The sequence below is a fragment of the Gadus chalcogrammus genome, chromosome 8 (genome assembly GCF_026213295.1).
Source record: "Gadus chalcogrammus isolate NIFS_2021 chromosome 8, NIFS_Gcha_1.0, whole genome shotgun sequence".
Lineage (NCBI taxonomy): Eukaryota > Metazoa > Chordata > Actinopteri > Gadiformes > Gadidae > Gadus > Gadus chalcogrammus.
Genome location: NC_079419.1, coordinates 16,949,270 through 16,966,190, shown reverse-complemented (window position 1 = coordinate 16,966,190; position 16,921 = coordinate 16,949,270). Strand labels below are relative to the sequence as shown.

The 16,921-nt window shown below is 46.9% G+C and overlaps 2 protein-coding genes across 4 annotated transcripts in view; one reads left to right on the top strand and one right to left on the bottom strand.

Moving 5' to 3' along the window:
• Window positions 1-14,508, top strand: part of eif4e2 (eukaryotic translation initiation factor 4E family member 2) — a 17,240-nt gene extending 2,732 nt beyond the window's left edge. The window contains exons 4-14 of one of the 3 annotated variants that reach the window (XM_056596492.1): window positions 205-401; window positions 615-844; window positions 1,456-1,588; window positions 1,892-2,058; window positions 2,636-2,895; window positions 3,195-3,397; window positions 4,024-4,288; window positions 4,531-4,724; window positions 4,813-4,858; window positions 6,360-7,831; window positions 8,577-8,668. In XM_056596492.1, the coding sequence (XP_056452467.1) occupies window positions 205-401; window positions 615-844; window positions 1,456-1,588; window positions 1,892-2,058; window positions 2,636-2,895; window positions 3,195-3,397; window positions 4,024-4,288; window positions 4,531-4,724; window positions 4,813-4,858; window positions 6,360-6,389 (1,725 nt within the window). In that variant the 3' untranslated portion in view covers window positions 6,390-7,831; window positions 8,577-8,668. Of the gene's footprint in view, window positions 1-204; window positions 402-614; window positions 845-1,455; window positions 1,589-1,891; window positions 2,059-2,635; window positions 2,896-3,194; window positions 3,398-4,023; window positions 4,289-4,530; window positions 4,725-4,812; window positions 4,859-6,359; window positions 7,832-8,576; window positions 8,689-8,780; window positions 8,916-9,303; window positions 9,409-9,818; window positions 9,972-10,411; window positions 10,553-12,357; window positions 12,445-12,944 lie in introns of those variants that run through there. The other 2 variants (XM_056596494.1, XM_056596493.1) reach the window with 2 other exon arrangements.
• LOC130387891 (phospholipid scramblase family member 5) lies at window positions 14,286-16,921 on the bottom strand. The gene is made up of 7 exons (XM_056597187.1): window positions 16,552-16,921; window positions 16,332-16,409; window positions 15,984-16,176; window positions 15,066-15,177; window positions 14,764-14,863; window positions 14,578-14,636; window positions 14,286-14,472 (listed from the first exon to the last, which is right to left on the bottom strand). The coding sequence occupies exons 1-7, from the start codon at window positions 16,919-16,921 to the stop codon at window positions 14,446-14,448; spliced, it is 939 nt and encodes a 312-aa protein (XP_056453162.1). The 3' UTR covers window positions 14,286-14,445.

Genomic DNA, 16,921 nt, shown 5'->3' with positions numbered 1-16,921 from the left:
TAAAAACATGTCATTTCAGAAGTTGCCGAAATGATAAAATAATAGTGCAATGTCATTAAAGAAATTCATGTTCTAACTTTCAGCCTTGCACACCTGTCTCATTGGTAGAATTGGTCACAGCCCACTTCACAAAGCAGACGGGCACTTAAAATCATCTGGATTTTTTTAAGTATTTCTCCCTTGCTTTCCCTCGATGACACCTAGGTTTGTCCTCCAGACCAGCCCTTGTGGGGGGACTGCATGTACCAGGGGTCCTTCCAGTTTCATATCTGGCAGAAGGGCCATTGGACTATGGTTACCATCGATGACCGCTTGCCCTGCATTGGTTCCACTCTGTGCTTCTCTCGGTGCCACTCCCCCACGGCATTCTGGGTAGCACTACTGGAGAAGGCCTATGCTAAGTGAGTAGCTTGTGAAGGGTTTTATATTTCATGATTTAAAATTCAAAGCTCTTTTTTCTTTATCTCACGCTGAAGCTTGATGATTCAAGGTGGCTTCGCTTACAATTTCGTGATCAAATATAAAGTTTTGTCCTCCTCGTCTTTTATTCGGGATTTCATGTCGACATAGAGTACATTGTCGGTCCACTCATGTATGTCTCTGTGGTCCACCAGGCTCCATGGCTCCTACGAGAGTCTGTGGGCAGGACAGGTGTCCGAGGCCCTGGTGGACCTGAGCGGCGGCCTGGCAGAGCGCTGGAGCCTGGAGAAGGGAGGGGCAGATGAGGCGGAGGGGTCTGGGCAAGACAGCGACCGTCTCCAGAGGAGGAGGCTGGACCTCCGCCTGCTGCGCCCGGTCAGGGACCTCTGCGCTCTCAGCTGCTCCACACACAGCAGCCCTGGAGGTCAGGCCCTGTGTGTGTGTGTGTGTGTGTGTGTGTGTGTGTGTGTGTGTGTGTGTGTGTGTGTGTGTGTGTGTGTGTGTGTGTGTGTGTGTGTGTGTGTGTGTGTGTGTGTGTGTGTGTGTGTGTGTGTGTGTTTGGACCATCCTTAAAGAAGATGAACACCTCACCATTGAAATTGAACACCTTCAACCAGCTAATGATGGTGATTAGGCCTACTCATTATAGCTCATTACATGTGTGGCCTCTGGCCAATAGATGTTTCCATTCTTGCAGGCAGGTAAAAATACAATATTCTAAAAGGTTTGGTAATTTTGGACCCTAAATTTAAGACAGACAGGAGGTTGCTTGGAAGTTGGCTAAATACCATCCCCAGTCTCCCCTGTATCGTCAACATATCTCTTGCCGGTGTCTGATTAGGTGTTTTTTTATACACATGACACGACAGCAGTGTGTCAAAGCGTTCTAAAGCTTTTGAGTTCTAAATTGAGGATAATATTTTAATGGTGAAATCCAATATATTTCTTCAAATAAATCAAGAGTACCGGTAGTTTGAGCCTTTTTTTGAGTACACCCCGAGACTGAAGTGATCTCGATGGTTGTCATGGCTACAGGTGGTGTTGATCTGGAGCAGTACCACGCTATGAGTGTGACTGAGTGGCTGGACGTGGAGACGGTGTCAGGGCCGCGCCTGACACTGCTCAGGATCAGAAACCCCTGGGGACGACGCGGGACCTGGCTGAAAGGGTGTGTGACCACATGCATGGGAAAGCACTTTGTATCACATCCAAACTGTTAACAGTTGATGTCTCGCATCCAGTTTTATTTCTTTTTCATTTTTATTACTATCCCATTCTATTGTGATGCACACAATTCCTATTTTGGCTGATTAAAGTAGGTCTTGTTAATCATTCGGTCCAGGTAAATGGCACTGAATAAATGCGGTTCCTCTGAAAACCCCTCGTCTGTGTGTGTGTGTCTCTTTCTCTTTCTTTCTTTCTTCCTTAAACTGTATATATAACACGTATATCCCTCCTCGGGTGTTCCCAGCGAGGCCTGCTGGAGCTCTGTGGACCCCGCCCTCCGGGTGGAGCTCCAGGGCCGGCTGGAGGCAGGGGAGTTCTGGGTGGATGAGGCAGAGTTCCTCTCCCAGTTTGACGACGTGACCGTGGGCTACCCCATCACTGAGGACGGACACCTGAAGAGCATCTTCACCGGTACACCGTCCGCTCATCAGATCAACCATGAAGCGCGGCTATTGGAAGAGTTCTATGAATGCGAGTGTTGTGGGCCATTTGGAGCCAATAATGTCAGATGGAATTAATGGTCCAACTTTCTGGGCTTTTCTCGGACTCGGAGTTGATGCTTTGAGCACGATTTTTCACATCATGCGCATGATAACCGTGATATGGTTTTATGTGCAGAAATATTAATAATAATGCTGGAGCATTATTATTTTTAAATGTATTTGATATTATAATTATCTTAGATCAATATGAAAAAACATAGCTGCAGGGTCCTCTTTTTAGAATCATGAATATGGTTTATTCCAGCCTTTGATATAAGCTTAATTCACATAGATTTAGTGAGTGCATTTATAAATATTTATACAAAAACAACAAATTGCTATTTCTGGGGTTTCAATACAGGCTCTTTGCTATGAGTATCATTCACATATGAACTGTGATTGGATCATATCAATGTTTCGTGCGTCATTATCTAATAAGCTCTATTTCGATTTCCCCTCGGGGATGCATTGAGCAGCACTGGTGTCTGACCTCCTTTCGTCCGCAGGCAGCGTCCTGAGCCACAGCCGTCAGCTGCCGGGCAGGTGGACCAGGGGGCTCACTGCGGGGGGCTGCCGGAACTGCACCAGCTACGGCACTAACCCCAAGTTCTGGCTCAAAGTCAGCGAGAGGGGCGAGGTGCTGGTCTCCCTACACCAGCAAGGGGAATGTAGGGGCAACACAGAGCGATACGCATACAATCCACTAGAGGGCGGCCCAAACACTCAACCCCAGCACTACCAGGCCATAGCCCTGCACATGTGGAAGGTAGGCAAAAAAATAAAAGAGCATGTGCTATAGTTTGTTTACCATCTCCCCAGTGTTGCAAATCAAGTCTCCCTTTGGGGCACGATTGGGTAGTGACTAAGGTGTGTGACTCCAAGCCCCGGGTTCGATACACCAAGATCACGACCTGTAGGTGTCCTTGAGCAAGATGCCCCACCCATACCTCCATCGAAAGGTCCTAAATCTGAACTCACTGTAGTTGGACACGGAAAGAGCCCTGTGCCAAATGATTCAACTGTAGCAAAATAGTGTCTTCTGTGTCTGCGTCGGTCTGCCACCAGGTAGAGAAGAAGCGCTTCAACCTGGCGCGGGTGTTGAACAAGGCCCCCTCTGCGTCCACACACTGCCACGCCTACGAGAGGGAGGTGGTGCTCCACGGCCACCTGCAGCCGGGCCACTACCTTCTGATCCCCAGCACCTTCCTGGCAGGAGCCCAGAGCAGCTTCCTCCTCAGGGCCTTCTCCTCCGGCCCGGTCTCGCTCAGGTTAAAACCCCTAGTCCGCTAACAGCTAGCTTGGTAAAGGTCAACGGTCAGTGGATTGCCTTAAGATGGTGCTCTTGCCAGCCACTTCAACTACTATGCAGTGTTTTGTATCAGGGATACCTCTAAGGCATCTGTTCGCACGCATCATAATTTATCAAAGCAATCTCCGAAATATTCACCCTGTATGACAGCCATGCAAGGTGAGGGTTGTGTGTCTTGCGCAACAGCAACTTGACACTAGAATTGAACCAGGAACCCTTTATTTCAGCATACCAGGTCGTAGCCCAGATTGTTTTGATATTCATGCTAACTTTATATTCCGTACACCACATCATGTTTTCACTTCTCATTCAGCAGTATTACTTTCCGTCGGTTTTTCTACTTTGGGGTTTCCTTTGTAATTTTTTGATGCTTCCATTCCCTGCAGTCTGGCCTTTGGCCAAAGTTTTGCTACAGTTGAACTAGGTGGTCATAATTACGCTCTTGTATCCAAAATTTCTTACAATAGCGCCACCAAGAGTGCATCCGTTCGCACCCTAACCGTGGACGTGTTGATGCAATGCTCTACCGACCGAGCCACACTGTTATGAACCTGATACCAATGAACGTCTGTGTCCTCCCCACAGCGCCATGAGAAGCCCTGCTGGCCCTCCGCTGCCCCTGCTGGCGGACAGCGAGTGGGACCACTGTGACTTCCAGGGCAGCTGGGTGGCAGGGATCAGTGCCGGGGGCAGCCGGAACTCCCCCTCTCACCGGAAGAACCCCCGCTTCCTGTTGTCCCTCGGCGGCCACGCTGACGCGCCGCCGTCGCCGGGCGTCGACGTCCGGGTCAGCCTGCGGCAGAACCGCCCGGACGCCGACCTGTACGCCATCGGCTTCCACGTCTACAAGGTCTGCAGACGCCTGGCAGGCTCTTCTTCCCTTCTTTAGTCATTGTATGCTTTACAGCGTTTACGTTGACATGTGATCTGTATGTCGTCAGTTAATGACCACTGTTCACTTTGAGCCATATTATTTTGTGTGTGTGTGTGTGTGTGTGTGTGTGTGTGTGTGTGTGTGTGTGTGTGCGTGTGCGCGTGTGCGTGCGTGTGCGTGCGTGTGCGTGCGTGCGTGTTTCCGTCTGGCCTATCCAGGTCCCAGAAGGGGCGTCTGTGATGGCCTTACCCCTGGATGAGGAGCCTGTAGCTAGTTGCGTGCCCCACTGCTACACCCAGGATGTTAGTCTGGCCTGCTGCCTGCCCGCTGGGACCTATGCCATAATTCCCTCCACATACCAGCCCGAACTCCCAGGCAGCTTCACTGTGTCTGTGGCACGCAGGATATACAGGTAGATACAAGCAAAAACCGACAAAAGGTGTTTATTCTCACAACACAACAAGGCATTTATACCGACTGGTTGTGTTGTGTTTTTCCAGGAAGGTGATGAAAAGCCAGGAACTGCTGGGAAACACCATTCAAGAGGTAGGTTCAATTAGATCCCACAGAAATGTCAAGTTGTGGAATTTAAGCTAACAGTGTTAAGTTTATTTGCTTTGTTGTGGTGTCTGGGTCAATGGCACTGAATAACTGCAGTTTCTCTAAAACCACCTCTCTGTCACAGTCTGTGTTTTTTTTTTTGTCTTTCGCTCTGCATCTGCGTCTCTCTCTCTCTGTCTGTCTGTCTGTCTGTCTGTCTGTCTGTCTGTCTGTCTGTCTGTGACTCTGTCTGTCTGTCTGTCTGTGTCTGTCTGTCTGTCTGTCTGTCTGTCTCTCTGTGACTCTGTCCGTCTGTGACTCTGTCTGTCTGTCTGTCTGTCTGTGACTCTGTCTCTCTGTCTATCTCACTAAAATGCATCCTAATGATATACCAGTGATAAATAGTGATATGTGACCTGTGGTTACTAATGGTATCAATATTTAAAAGGAATTAGTATATATTCTCTTTGCACCTCAAAGAAAGCTCCTCTCCTCTACTAACCATAACCACGAGACCTAACGCCACAGCCATGAGCCATGACAGCCCTCTCCACCAAACTTCCCCTATTTCTTATTTCAATATGAACTGAGAAACACTTCAGACTCTCGGTATTCGTATTGACAAGTAACCAGACTCCTGACTTAGACCGTGAGAACCACTTGTTTCCTAATATCAGACCTTATAGTTGCAGACTATGGGAACCTCTTGGTCTTATGATGTCTGTGTTTACAATGTGAAAATGAATTCCGATAAGAATCATGTACATCCAGTAACTCATTGAAGATGCTTGGTAAATTGCTGCCTTTGTCTTCCCATGCATGTTCATCAAGCTCTATTAAATCGATTGGTCTACTGTTAAGAAGTGTCCTATAAAACATACTCTCTCTCTCTGTCCCTCTCTCTGTGTTTTTTTTCTGTCTTTGTGTCCCTCTCTCTCTGTGTCTGTCTCTCTGTGTCCCTCTCTCTCTGTGTCCCTCTCTTTGTGTCTCTGTCTCTCTCTGTCCCTCTCTCTTTGTCTCTGTGTATCTCTCTCTGTGTTTGTCTGTCTATGTCCCTCTATCTTTGTTTCTGTCTCTGTCTGTCCCTCTCTCTCTGTGTCCCTCTCTCTGTGTCCCTCTCTCTCTCTGTCCCTCTCTCTCTTTGTCCCTCTCTCTCTGTCCCTCTCTCTCTTTGTCCCTCTCTCTCTGTCCCTCTCTCTCTCTGTCCCTCTCTCTCTCTGTCCCTCTCTCTCTTTGTCCCTCTCTCTCTGTCCCTCTCTCTCTGTCCCTCCCTCTCTCTCTTTGTCCCTCTCTCTCTTTGTCCCTCTCTCTCTGTCCCTCTCTCTCTGTGTTTCTCTCTCTGTGTCCCTCTCTCTCTGTGCTTCTCTCTCTCTGTGTCCCCATGTCTGTGTCCCTCTGTCTCTCTGTGTCCCTCTGTCTATCTCTGTCTCTCTCTCTCTGTGTTTCTCTGTCTCTCTCTGTCTCTCTCGCTGTGTGTCTCTCTCATTCTGTCTCTCTCTGTCGGCAGGTGTCTCACATCTCTGTGATGCAGAGCTAGATGTGGGGGCCGTGTTCCTGCCCCTCTCACGTAGCTTGACCTCGTTGGCCCCGGGGCCGACATGAAGCGACCGACAAACCCTGCCACATACACACCACAGAGAGGCTGTTTGTGTGTGTGTGTGTGTGTGTGTGTTTTGTTAGGACTCCTAGGCAGTACTCTTCATAGTGGAGAGGCTAGCTGATGAGCATCATTGCTGCTAATGAAGAATGACGGCGCTAGCGGGTGTAAACAAACGGCTCCCATTGAGGAGGACGCCTGCTGCTGTAGCTTGTTCGCTCGCTGCTGTGCCCGCCACAAAGACCCCCTTTCATGAGGGTCCACACTGGGGCGCTGGCAGGGAGGCTGAAGGGGTGGTGGTTATTGTTGGTAAAGGGACAGATCTTAGTATCGGCGCCAATCACACCACACACCAAACCACGCAATGTCATACTCTTTGATGCAATACCACACTCTACCATGCAAAACCACGTCAGTGTTCACCTAGTGCAATGCGTCACTGGAATAACCCAACGCGTGATGATATACTGGTGGGAGGGGTCTGTCAGCTGTAAACATGCCCTTCCTGGAAGGCAAGGCTAGGTTAAAGTGACACTTTTCCTTTGGCACATATTTACCCAAAAGCAGCAGCCTAGGGTCCACTCAACTGGTTAACCGTCCTTGACCGATATTACCTCTTCATGATCCTTGATTAAAAACACTCATCTATCTCTAGCATCTGTCTCCCAGCAAGAGACCTCATGCAGCTCTATTCCCATGATGCACCTCTACTTCCTGGTTCCGTTCCCAAAGCCTGGAGCTCTGATTTGACCTCAGATGAACCTGTGTTAAAAGTGGCTGTGGTGGACGGATGAAGGGGGGAAGGGGGGGGGGGGCAGAAACTACTGATGCAGCGCATCAGGGGCGGCATGTTGTGACAGTCTGTTGGGTATCCTCTGAAATGTGAATAGAACAAGGCAGTTGGCCGGAGACGGCACTTGTTTTACTGTGTGTATGTGTGAGAGTGAGATAGTGAGCGCGAGAGAGGCTGACAGCAGCCAGTGTATGTCTGTTCTTACTTCTTGGCCTACTTTATGTAGTCCCTGGTAGAGCTTACTGGACAAAAACAAAATCAGTGCCATATTAATTACTGTTCTGTTGCGTGTATGTTGGGTGCTCCATGCCCGTTCTGATTTAATTGCCACTGCATTGAAATAAATTATAATTATGATCAGTTATCTGTTTCTACGTTTATCTGTTTCTACGTATCTTACAAAAACGGATGCTCAAAACTTTGTGAAACTCCCTAGCTGTCATGATCAGCATGACAAAAGCGGACCCAAGCCGTTGCGTGCGCGTCCACACGTTTATTGTGCGCGCCGCCGTTCCTGCGGAATTCAGGAGGTTGTGGACGGACACCCAAAGGCTCCACTCCACAGAATAATGAACAATAAATTTGACGCGTAAGTAATCGAAGTTTTGTGTCCAATATTAGACTGAGAATGTGTGCACAGTCGCGAGAGCAAATGTGCCAGGCAGCGTACTTCCATGTTTATGTGTTGCGTTTATAAAGAGGTGTGTCGGTTTTAAAAGTCTTGCATGGGCAAGGCGCTTAACATACGAGTGCATGTTCAACCGTAAAATCAATACATTTCTCGTAAATGTAAATAATGAAGAGTGCAAAATAGCTAATGCATATGCATTCTACCAGCGGGGTTCTTTATCTTAAGATAGGCGAATATTTCCAGGCCCCGTGGGCCGCTTCTGCATCCTCGGCTTGTCGTTGTTGGGAAGGGGGAACAGATGGAAGCGTGGTCGGCTAAAAACAAGCTCCCAGCCGCTATGAAACGCGAACAAGGGCAGCTCCGTAGGTGCCATATATCACCAGCCTGAGAGTATCGCAATCGCTGTTAAGGGTCTTGTTGTCTGTCTGTCTGTCTGTCCCAACAGCCTGGGAGTATTTAAGTACACTTAAGCGTTGCCGGGTAAAACTGGGTAAATAGTGAATTACATGGAAGGTGTATTAGGCTTTAACTTGCTGCCCTGCGTTATTAACAGCTCACCATTTGACATGTTTGTGTTTTTCTTATTATTGACGCAAGCAGTGCTAAAAGGTGTAATGAAAATGTTCATGTACTTATTGATTTGCCCCTGCTTTCAGTGTTTCATTTACTATCACAATCATTTGTCATTGTTATTCAACTGCAGTCTTAAAGATGACGATAGTGGAGACCACGACCAGGACCAAGGCTCACCGAAAAACTGTGAGAAGGAAAAAAATGAAGACGAAGACAAGGAACAGAACAATGCCAAGAAAAAAGTGAGTGAAAGAGTCCGACAGCAACACTGGCCCATAAGCAGTGTCCGGCTCTGGCCTTCCTATATCTTCAGTGTCCCCCTCTGTTGTCTTAGATGGTGGTACCAGGGCCCGGAGAGCATCCCCTTCAGTACAACTACACCTTCTGGTATTCAAGACGCACCCCAGGGAGACCTGCCAGCACCCAGAGCTACGAGCAGAACATCAAACAGATCGGCGGTTTTGCCTCGGTCGGTCTGCCCTTCAAGGCTTCTGGCGTGCATCTCATACATACACTATATGTAGTTTAAAAAAGATTGAGCTGAGAGACATTTTTTTCCCCGAGGTTGTTAAGAATAAACTTTATGCCAGCTGGACATAGACAAAGTACATTATCATGACAACGTTGACTTAAATGTATTCATGATTTGCCCTATTTTGGGCTTCTCAATGTGTTCATTTACTATTTACTTGGTGTTGGTTGTTTGACTCCCATAAAATTGTTCTTAATAATTGAATATCAATCAAACATAAAAATGTTATAAAAGTGCTATTAAAAGGTGCTATATAAATATCTAAAAGTTGTTAATATGGTCCACCCTCCTGTCTGAAGCCCTGCCTCCTGTGTTGATGCCCCAGGTGGAGCAGTTCTGGAGGTTCTACAGCCACATGATCCGCCCAGGAGACCTCACGGGACACAGTGACTTCCACCTGTTCAAGGAGGGCATCAAGCCCATGTGGGAGGTGGGTACTGACCTGTTCGTAGCGAGCTAACCACGCTATGCGAACAATGCTAATGCATTCACATGTAAATATATTGCTTATATAGCAGATGTTGCTTCATTAATGGACGTCAGCCAGCTGCAGTCTAGCTTGTACTAGCTCAACTGCGTTGGTCCGTTGAGTGTGTTGAACGGCCACAGACTTCTGAGGGGTCAATTAAAACGGACGCAGTGGGTTGTTTGTGTAACCGGTTGAACGTATCCCAGCGTCCACATCATGGTGGGAAATAGTCCCAAGTCAACTGTGTGTGTGTGTGTGTGTGTGTGTGTGTGTGTGTGTGTGTGTGTGTGTGTGTGTGTGTGTGTGTGTGTGTGTGTGTGTGTGTGTGTGTGTGTGTGTGTGTGTGTGTGTGTGTGTGTGTGTGTGTGTAGGACGATGCCAACAAGATGGGAGGGAAGTGGATCATCCGGCTGAGGAAGGGGCTGGCATCGCGCTGCTGGGAGAACCTGATCCTGGCCATGCTGGGGGAGCAGTTCATGGTGGGGGAGGAGATCTGTGGGGCTGTTGTGTCCGTGCGCTTCCAGGTACACAACACACACGCGCACACACTGAGACACACGCATGTATTGTGGTGGGTGGCGCAACGGATCTGTGCAATCTGCATTGGAATGGGTTTTGATTTATCTATAAAGGAAAAACCTCACCCTTCAATGACCACAAATATAAGTAGGTCTATGCTAAATAATATATGCAATTATCTACAAATATTAAAGAATTTTTTAAAGATGTAAAAGGTATTGCACAAAATACTCCTAAATGTTTATCGATAAAACGTATATCATATATCTAATTAAGGCTTGGCTATCAAATCATGTTGCCAAATACATTTTAGATGCAGACAACGCAGCGTCAGGAGAGAATGTCCATAAGGTCACGGCTGCAGGCGTCTGTTCAGGTTGTGGAAGGGGGGGACAGAGTTGTGGTTGCGCTCAGGGTGTCACAGTCTGGTGTATTCCCCCTCCAGGAGGACATCATCTCCATCTGGAACAAGACGGCCAGCGACCAGGCCACCTCGGGCCGCATCCGAGACACCCTGCGCAGGGTGCTCAACCTGCCCCCCAACACCATCATGGAGTACAAGACGCACACAGACAGCATCAAGTATGTATGTCTCCCCCTTTAATTACTACTACCTTGATCTAGATCGGCATTGATGTATTTGATGAGTCACTTTTCTTTTTCTTTTTTCATATGATTTGTCTTTATGTTGGACACTATCTGGGGGCAGGGGAGGGTAGTGGCTAGGTTGAGTCCACCCCAACTTGAAAGGTTCTGGGTTTGATTCCCCTCGTGTCCACAGCTTCACCATGCTTGAGCAAGAGGCCCTTAGCCCTACCCGCTCCTTAATGGCATAACAAAATGAACTGCATGTCGCTTCACTATCTACGCAGAGGTGGAAACTATATACTATATACTAGTGACTATATACTAATTGGTAAGCAGGGTTCTTCAGGCTCAGAATGGGCTTTGGGGGGTGACTACGCATGACAGTAATTATGATAAATTTGATAAACAAAACTATCTATTGTTCTTGGGTTAATGAAACCCAAACAAACAAAACTGGTAAACAATAAAAATCGTATTACAACAATGGAAGGACCTGAGCCCCAAATTGCTGAACACTTGATTTATCTGTCTATTTATAAAAGCCATTATTCATTAATTTCTGATGGCTCCTAGTGGGCGCATGGGCATGTTTAAAAATCCTTTTTAAGCTTTTTCATAAGACCATTTTAAAAGCACAGATATAAAAATAACCCTTCACTATGGCAGAAATGAAAGCTGTCCAAGCGCTCCCCGGTCCCTCCTCCCTCTCGTCCTCCTCCTGTCCGTCCTTCACATCGTGTCTGTCCATCATAATGTCTCATTTATCCTTCCCTGCCGTGGCGCTGGTTTCTTGATCTGAAAGGAGAAGTGGTCTGAGACGCTGTCTGCTTCTCAGACCAAACATTGCGCTTTGAGTCTTGTCTAAAACCACTGATTGTATTCTGCTTACACACACTATTATATCAAATTAATCATTGCATTAAACAAATGTTTTCTGTCCATAAACTAAACCGGGTATTAAGTTAAAACAGGTATGGGTTCAATCCACCAGACGCACGGATAATTAAATTGAGTTGGACCATTTCTGACTGTCTATTTTGCCTAGTGTGAGCATGAAGTGTGAGCATTAATCTCAGATTGAAAGACAAACACATTGATGGCAGAAGACAATCATTCTTGATTATGGTTTCATTGCATGAGCAGTTACAAAATAATAATCATCATGTAGATTCTACATGTTAATTTTTTTTTTAGCAATGAAACTATAACATTATCCATCCAGTCTACCTTGTTATGTCCTTTGGTGAAAATAACTAAACTAGTGTCCTGATCCACACACAAAGAGAGTAATTTGGGCTTTGCTCATCTGCGTCACAAGGGAGTACAGGCACAGTACTCAGAATCCTTGAATGGTTAGTTTGCATTAACAGCAGCGTTTTGTTTGCATCTGCTATATTTGTTGGTAGGTTTTATATTTTGAAGATTTGATTGAGTTTGTCTGTGTCGCAATTATTTTGTGAGACATATGGTCCAAAAAACTAATTCTAGTCGCTTTTTAAGATAGGTCTAAGTATGCTAGGTCATACTTTAGGTTTTGAGATATTTTGCACCGGTTTTCTTTTAGCAGGTCTACAATGTACATCCACTGGCAAAAGGCGTTAGGGTTTACACCCCAAATCCATTAATTCAGAGATGATGGTATTCATGCCTTTTCAATTAACCGTCTACAGTGGACGGATTGGTCTTTGGTGGACTGAAATAATCATTTCGTTGACTGCCAAAGAATGGTGACTGTAGGAAAGCTGGGTTGGTAGCTGATCTGAGGTCAAGGTTGGGTGTTACTGCCTCCGTTTCTGCTTCCAGAGCCTGGGTAGACTTCCATGGTCTGGTGACTGCTAGCGGAGGTCGCTGAAGCCACTCCCCCCACCAACCCCACCCCCAGTGCCGACGGTAAGAAGCGCATTATTCTTTGTTTCCAAACCGAACGGTGCTCTGTTTGATCCCCAATGTCTGAAGTCCACCTAGGGACATCCGCACGCCTCCCTGCCCCCCAATGTTTTCACGGTCCCTTTTAGCCCTGGATAAAGCTTCTGCAATATAACTATATAGTTATTTTTCAATCCGTTGAAGGATAATTGGACGTTGACAAACCGCCTCTTCTGGCCCCCTTCCAGAACAGAGCCGGTATGCTTTGTCTCAGGTGTTCACGCCTGGGGTACCGCTGCTGTGTGTAGCTTGGGTGGTTTTTTTAATAGCTAGGCGTTGACCGACATGAACATTACAACGACTTGATGTCGTATTGAAGGAACGCATTATTTATAAGTTAACTAATTGAATCAATGAATTGTGCTACCAAACAAACGGACCATGGAATAAGAAAATCAAAACCTCAATGAGGTCGAGGCGTGGCGGTAGCCGTAATGAGTTTGTTTGTTTCCTCTGCTGTGTAGATGTGATTTGGATGACGGCTTGGGGGAAGGAAAAGTCCAGGGATGGGCACCTCTGCTGCAACCAAGCAGAGTTTTAACATGGAGACGGAGTGACTAAAAGGACAAGTAGCCCAACCTGCTTTGTCTCGCCATGGATCATGAACTATTGGAACTGAACCAAAAAAAAAATGCATTTGAGAGAACATGGATCTGAGCTGTCCGTTCGAGAGAGAAATACTTTCTTAGTTTCAGCCGTGTGTGTGTGTGTGTGTGTGTGTGTGTGTGTGTGTGTGTGTGTGTGTGTGTGTGTGTGTGTGTGTGTGTGTGTGTGTGTGTGTGTGTGTGTGTGTGTGTGTGTGTGTGTGTGTGTGTGTGTCTTTTTATTTAAAGAAATGCGTAGTGCAACTGCCCTTGCTCACCACTAGAGGGAGCCTGTGGGACACGTTTGTTGAGCTGGCCAACAAAAGAAGAGTACTTGACTAGGGTTTCTATGTATACAACATAAGCTGATCAGTGATGTAAAACCGATACAGTTTTATTGTGTAAAACAATCACACGTGCCCTTTGTCAAAATTTAAGTAAATTACAGAGACAGTTTTATTAGCAATCTGAGACAAACCAGATCGCAGGTGTTATTTTATTATAGTACTTTATTTTAACTATGAAACATCTGGTTATTTGAACTAGAAATATTATTTGTCTACAAAAATATATTTGTAAAAACGAAAAAACAACTGACCACTCAAGAGATTCGCCCTTTTGGAATCAGAAACTAAGTTTCTTCTCCTTGTCCGTCTTAACCCCTGGACGATAACTCCTAAAGGATGAGCAAGACCCTAAAAAAAAGATAAACGAGTCTGGCAGAGAGTCTGGAAGGTTCTGTGTCGTGGGCGTCCATGGAAGGGACTGTCAAAGCTGCCTATATCACTGTGCCTGACCTGGGGCCTGCGCCCGCTGACCAGGTTCTCATAACCTCCTACCTTCTGTGTGGCTAAAGGGTCCTTGGAGCCGGGGCCCCCGCTGTGCCGTCCTTTCACACGCACGGGATGGATGAACAGGGGCCCTGGCGGTGGACTGATCCCACCAGACCCCTCCCATGGTTGTCCTTTTGTACTGAGGATTTGAAACTAGGAGCAGGGGCTTGGGACTCCTCCACCCCCGTTACAGTTTTTCCACCAATCCATCTGGATCTTTAATTTGTTTTTACAGAATTTCAGAGTTTGTTTTGTGCGTTAAACTGTAATGCTGCCTAGGATTGGATACGTGGTGCTCGGATCAGGTGTGTGTCAAAAACAAAAGAGGAAACGTATTGTCTGATGTACACCTGATGGATTATAGCAATAAATGTCAAATATGCATCTGCTGCTATAACCTCTCGGCTATTGTGATTCTTTCTCCTAACGGGTTTTTTTTCAAGTAAGTGGTTGCAGTGAAGACTCTGTTCGGCTGACGTCTTGGCTCCTTCAGCACCAACAGTCAGATGTCGCTTTAGTGGTGAAGCAATAGATGGCCGAATCTTTGATCAACTCATCTCGAAGAACATGTAATTCTGAAAATGTGGGAGCACTCAGTCACTGTGCACTATCAACAAATCTGTATACAAGTAGTTAAATTGCAGCACATTGAAGTGATTTCATAATTTTGCAGAGCTTACCAATAAGAAGGTAGCGGCTAGCAGAAGCAACTTGGTAGACGAGTCCATATTCTGCAGCACTGTGGGGTGGAAATCAATCTAATGTGAGGGGCTTTTGGAAATGCAATGTCGACAAGTAAGAGCTCTGACATAAAAGCAGCCTGGGGGGGGAATCAATGTTATGCTCGCTTCGGATTTGGAACTCACTCTCCAGCCCAAAGTACTCGTGGTCCATGTTAAACTCATTGTTGAAGCCCGGCCATCTCTTCCAAATTGTGCCAATTCTCTCCCCCATCAATGAGACTGCCTAGGGTTCGATTTGAGGTAATGGTACAACATGAATCGGTTAGGAAGATTGCTCTCATGGATGGATCAAATATTGCTGTAGAGTCAGTCAATTTAGGCAATTAATAAATTTTTCAGAAATTGGATATAATCATACTAGGATGGATAGAAGCATCCACTAAATATACAATTGTAATTGATGAGATTAGTGGTAAAGGCCTTGCCTGGAACTGCTGGGTGGCAGCGCAGCGTGAGGGCCAACAGGGGCCTAGGATCCTGGTGGTAGGAGTTCCCTCTGAGTCGCACACCTCCAGCAGAGGAGTGAACATACTCCACCTGACACACAACCCAGCAAACCCATTAATTAACACCACACACCCTTCCTTCCCGCACTAAACCACCTGAAACACAATGACAGCTGTTGTACACCCATTGACACTCCATTATGTTGCTGGCTGATCCCCTGTTAAGTGCTTCAACAGGAATAAAACCCTATGTTTACTTGGCGTTAGTAAAGGGTCGTCCGGGAACATGCTTCATTCACAACGGACCGGGTGGGATATATAATCCCTCCAGTTGGATCTGGGGTGAGGGATTCGTCTTCCAGCCAGGGCAGAGTAACTAGACCCTGGGTTATTTTTGTATCAGTACGGGAGACAACACTTGTACGATAAGTGGACTCAAATATGTTAACAGCCTCCTTGAGGTATCATTATACAAAATAAAGTGCACAACCAACTCCCCATCCCTCTTTCCCTTGCTGGTCAACAGAAGGCGTCTGTGTTTGGCTCCATAAAGACAGCTGTTTAGTGAGTAACCCCAGTTTAGAGACTGCATTCTGGCCAGCTGGAATAGGAAAAACCTCTCCCTCCCTTGCTGCTATTTACAGTACGGGGCCTTGCTTACCACGGTGGTGGGCTGCCTGGGTAACCATGGAGACCGTGTGAAGGCTTCGTCGTGTATCCCAAATTGAATGGAATAATAACAGTGCTGTGTCTGAGAGCAGATGATCTGAAGGTTGCCGGAGGGGAGTTCATCTCATAGTTGTTGTGGCGAACAGTATCTGGGTGGTGTCATATACGTGTTAGCAGCCTGGCCTTGGAGCTACCAACATTCATCTTGTTGGATTGTTGGTCCCCTACCTCTGTCGTACGGTGCCAAGGAGGAGGTCCTGATGGGAGTAGGCCCTCATTTCCATAAGGCAGCAGCCTAGGCAGCAGGCATCCACCCTGAGGGGCCTTTCAAAATAAAAGACCCGTTGGCCCTGGCGGTCGAAACCTTGCAGGGAGCAGGAACGAGCTGGGCCACAACACTGAAGGCACATACAAGAACTCTCTGTTGGAAAAAGTTCAGAAGATCAGAAAAGGTTATAGCAGAGGAGGGATATAGCTGATAGAGTAATGGATACATTCACAAATAAGTGTAGGTTTTAGGTGTACAAATAGGTGTGTTATTTTTTTATAAACTTTAGGTAACAAGTTCTGAACCACCTTCTACAGTCACAAACAGTTGCTCGCTGCTTCCCCCGGTGGAAATGCTGTAGATCCTTCTGGGAACACATTGTGGACCTGCAGACGTGCGTGTGTATGTGTGGACATTAGGGAGAGGGACATGTTATGTGAAGAGATGAAGAGTTACAATGAAGAGATCACTTCTTGTACGAATCCATAGCAATGCACACAAAACACACGCATGCAGGCTTTTGCTCACCTTGCAGGTTAGGCCCGGCTGTGACATGCAGTTGGCTTGCTGACTCCAAGGCAGCCATGGGGTCTAGCTGAAGACCATCTTCCTCTTCTTCACTCAGTCTGTTCCTCTGCTGCAGGCCAATGCCGTTCTCCCCGGGTCTCCCAGGAGCCAGCCCTGAAAGGACCCTCTCTGACCCCCCGTCAGGGGGCTCTTGGCGGGGCGGGGCTTTAGGCGAGCCGTGAGGATTACGGACGGGCCTGCTCTGACCATTGAGCGTCCTTAAGAATGTCTCAATGTGCTTCTCTCTCTCCAGGCCACCATAGGGGAGGGGCTGTGTAGTCACTGCAGACATCACTCTGAGGTTGACCCCCCGGTAGTGGTGGAGGTGCAT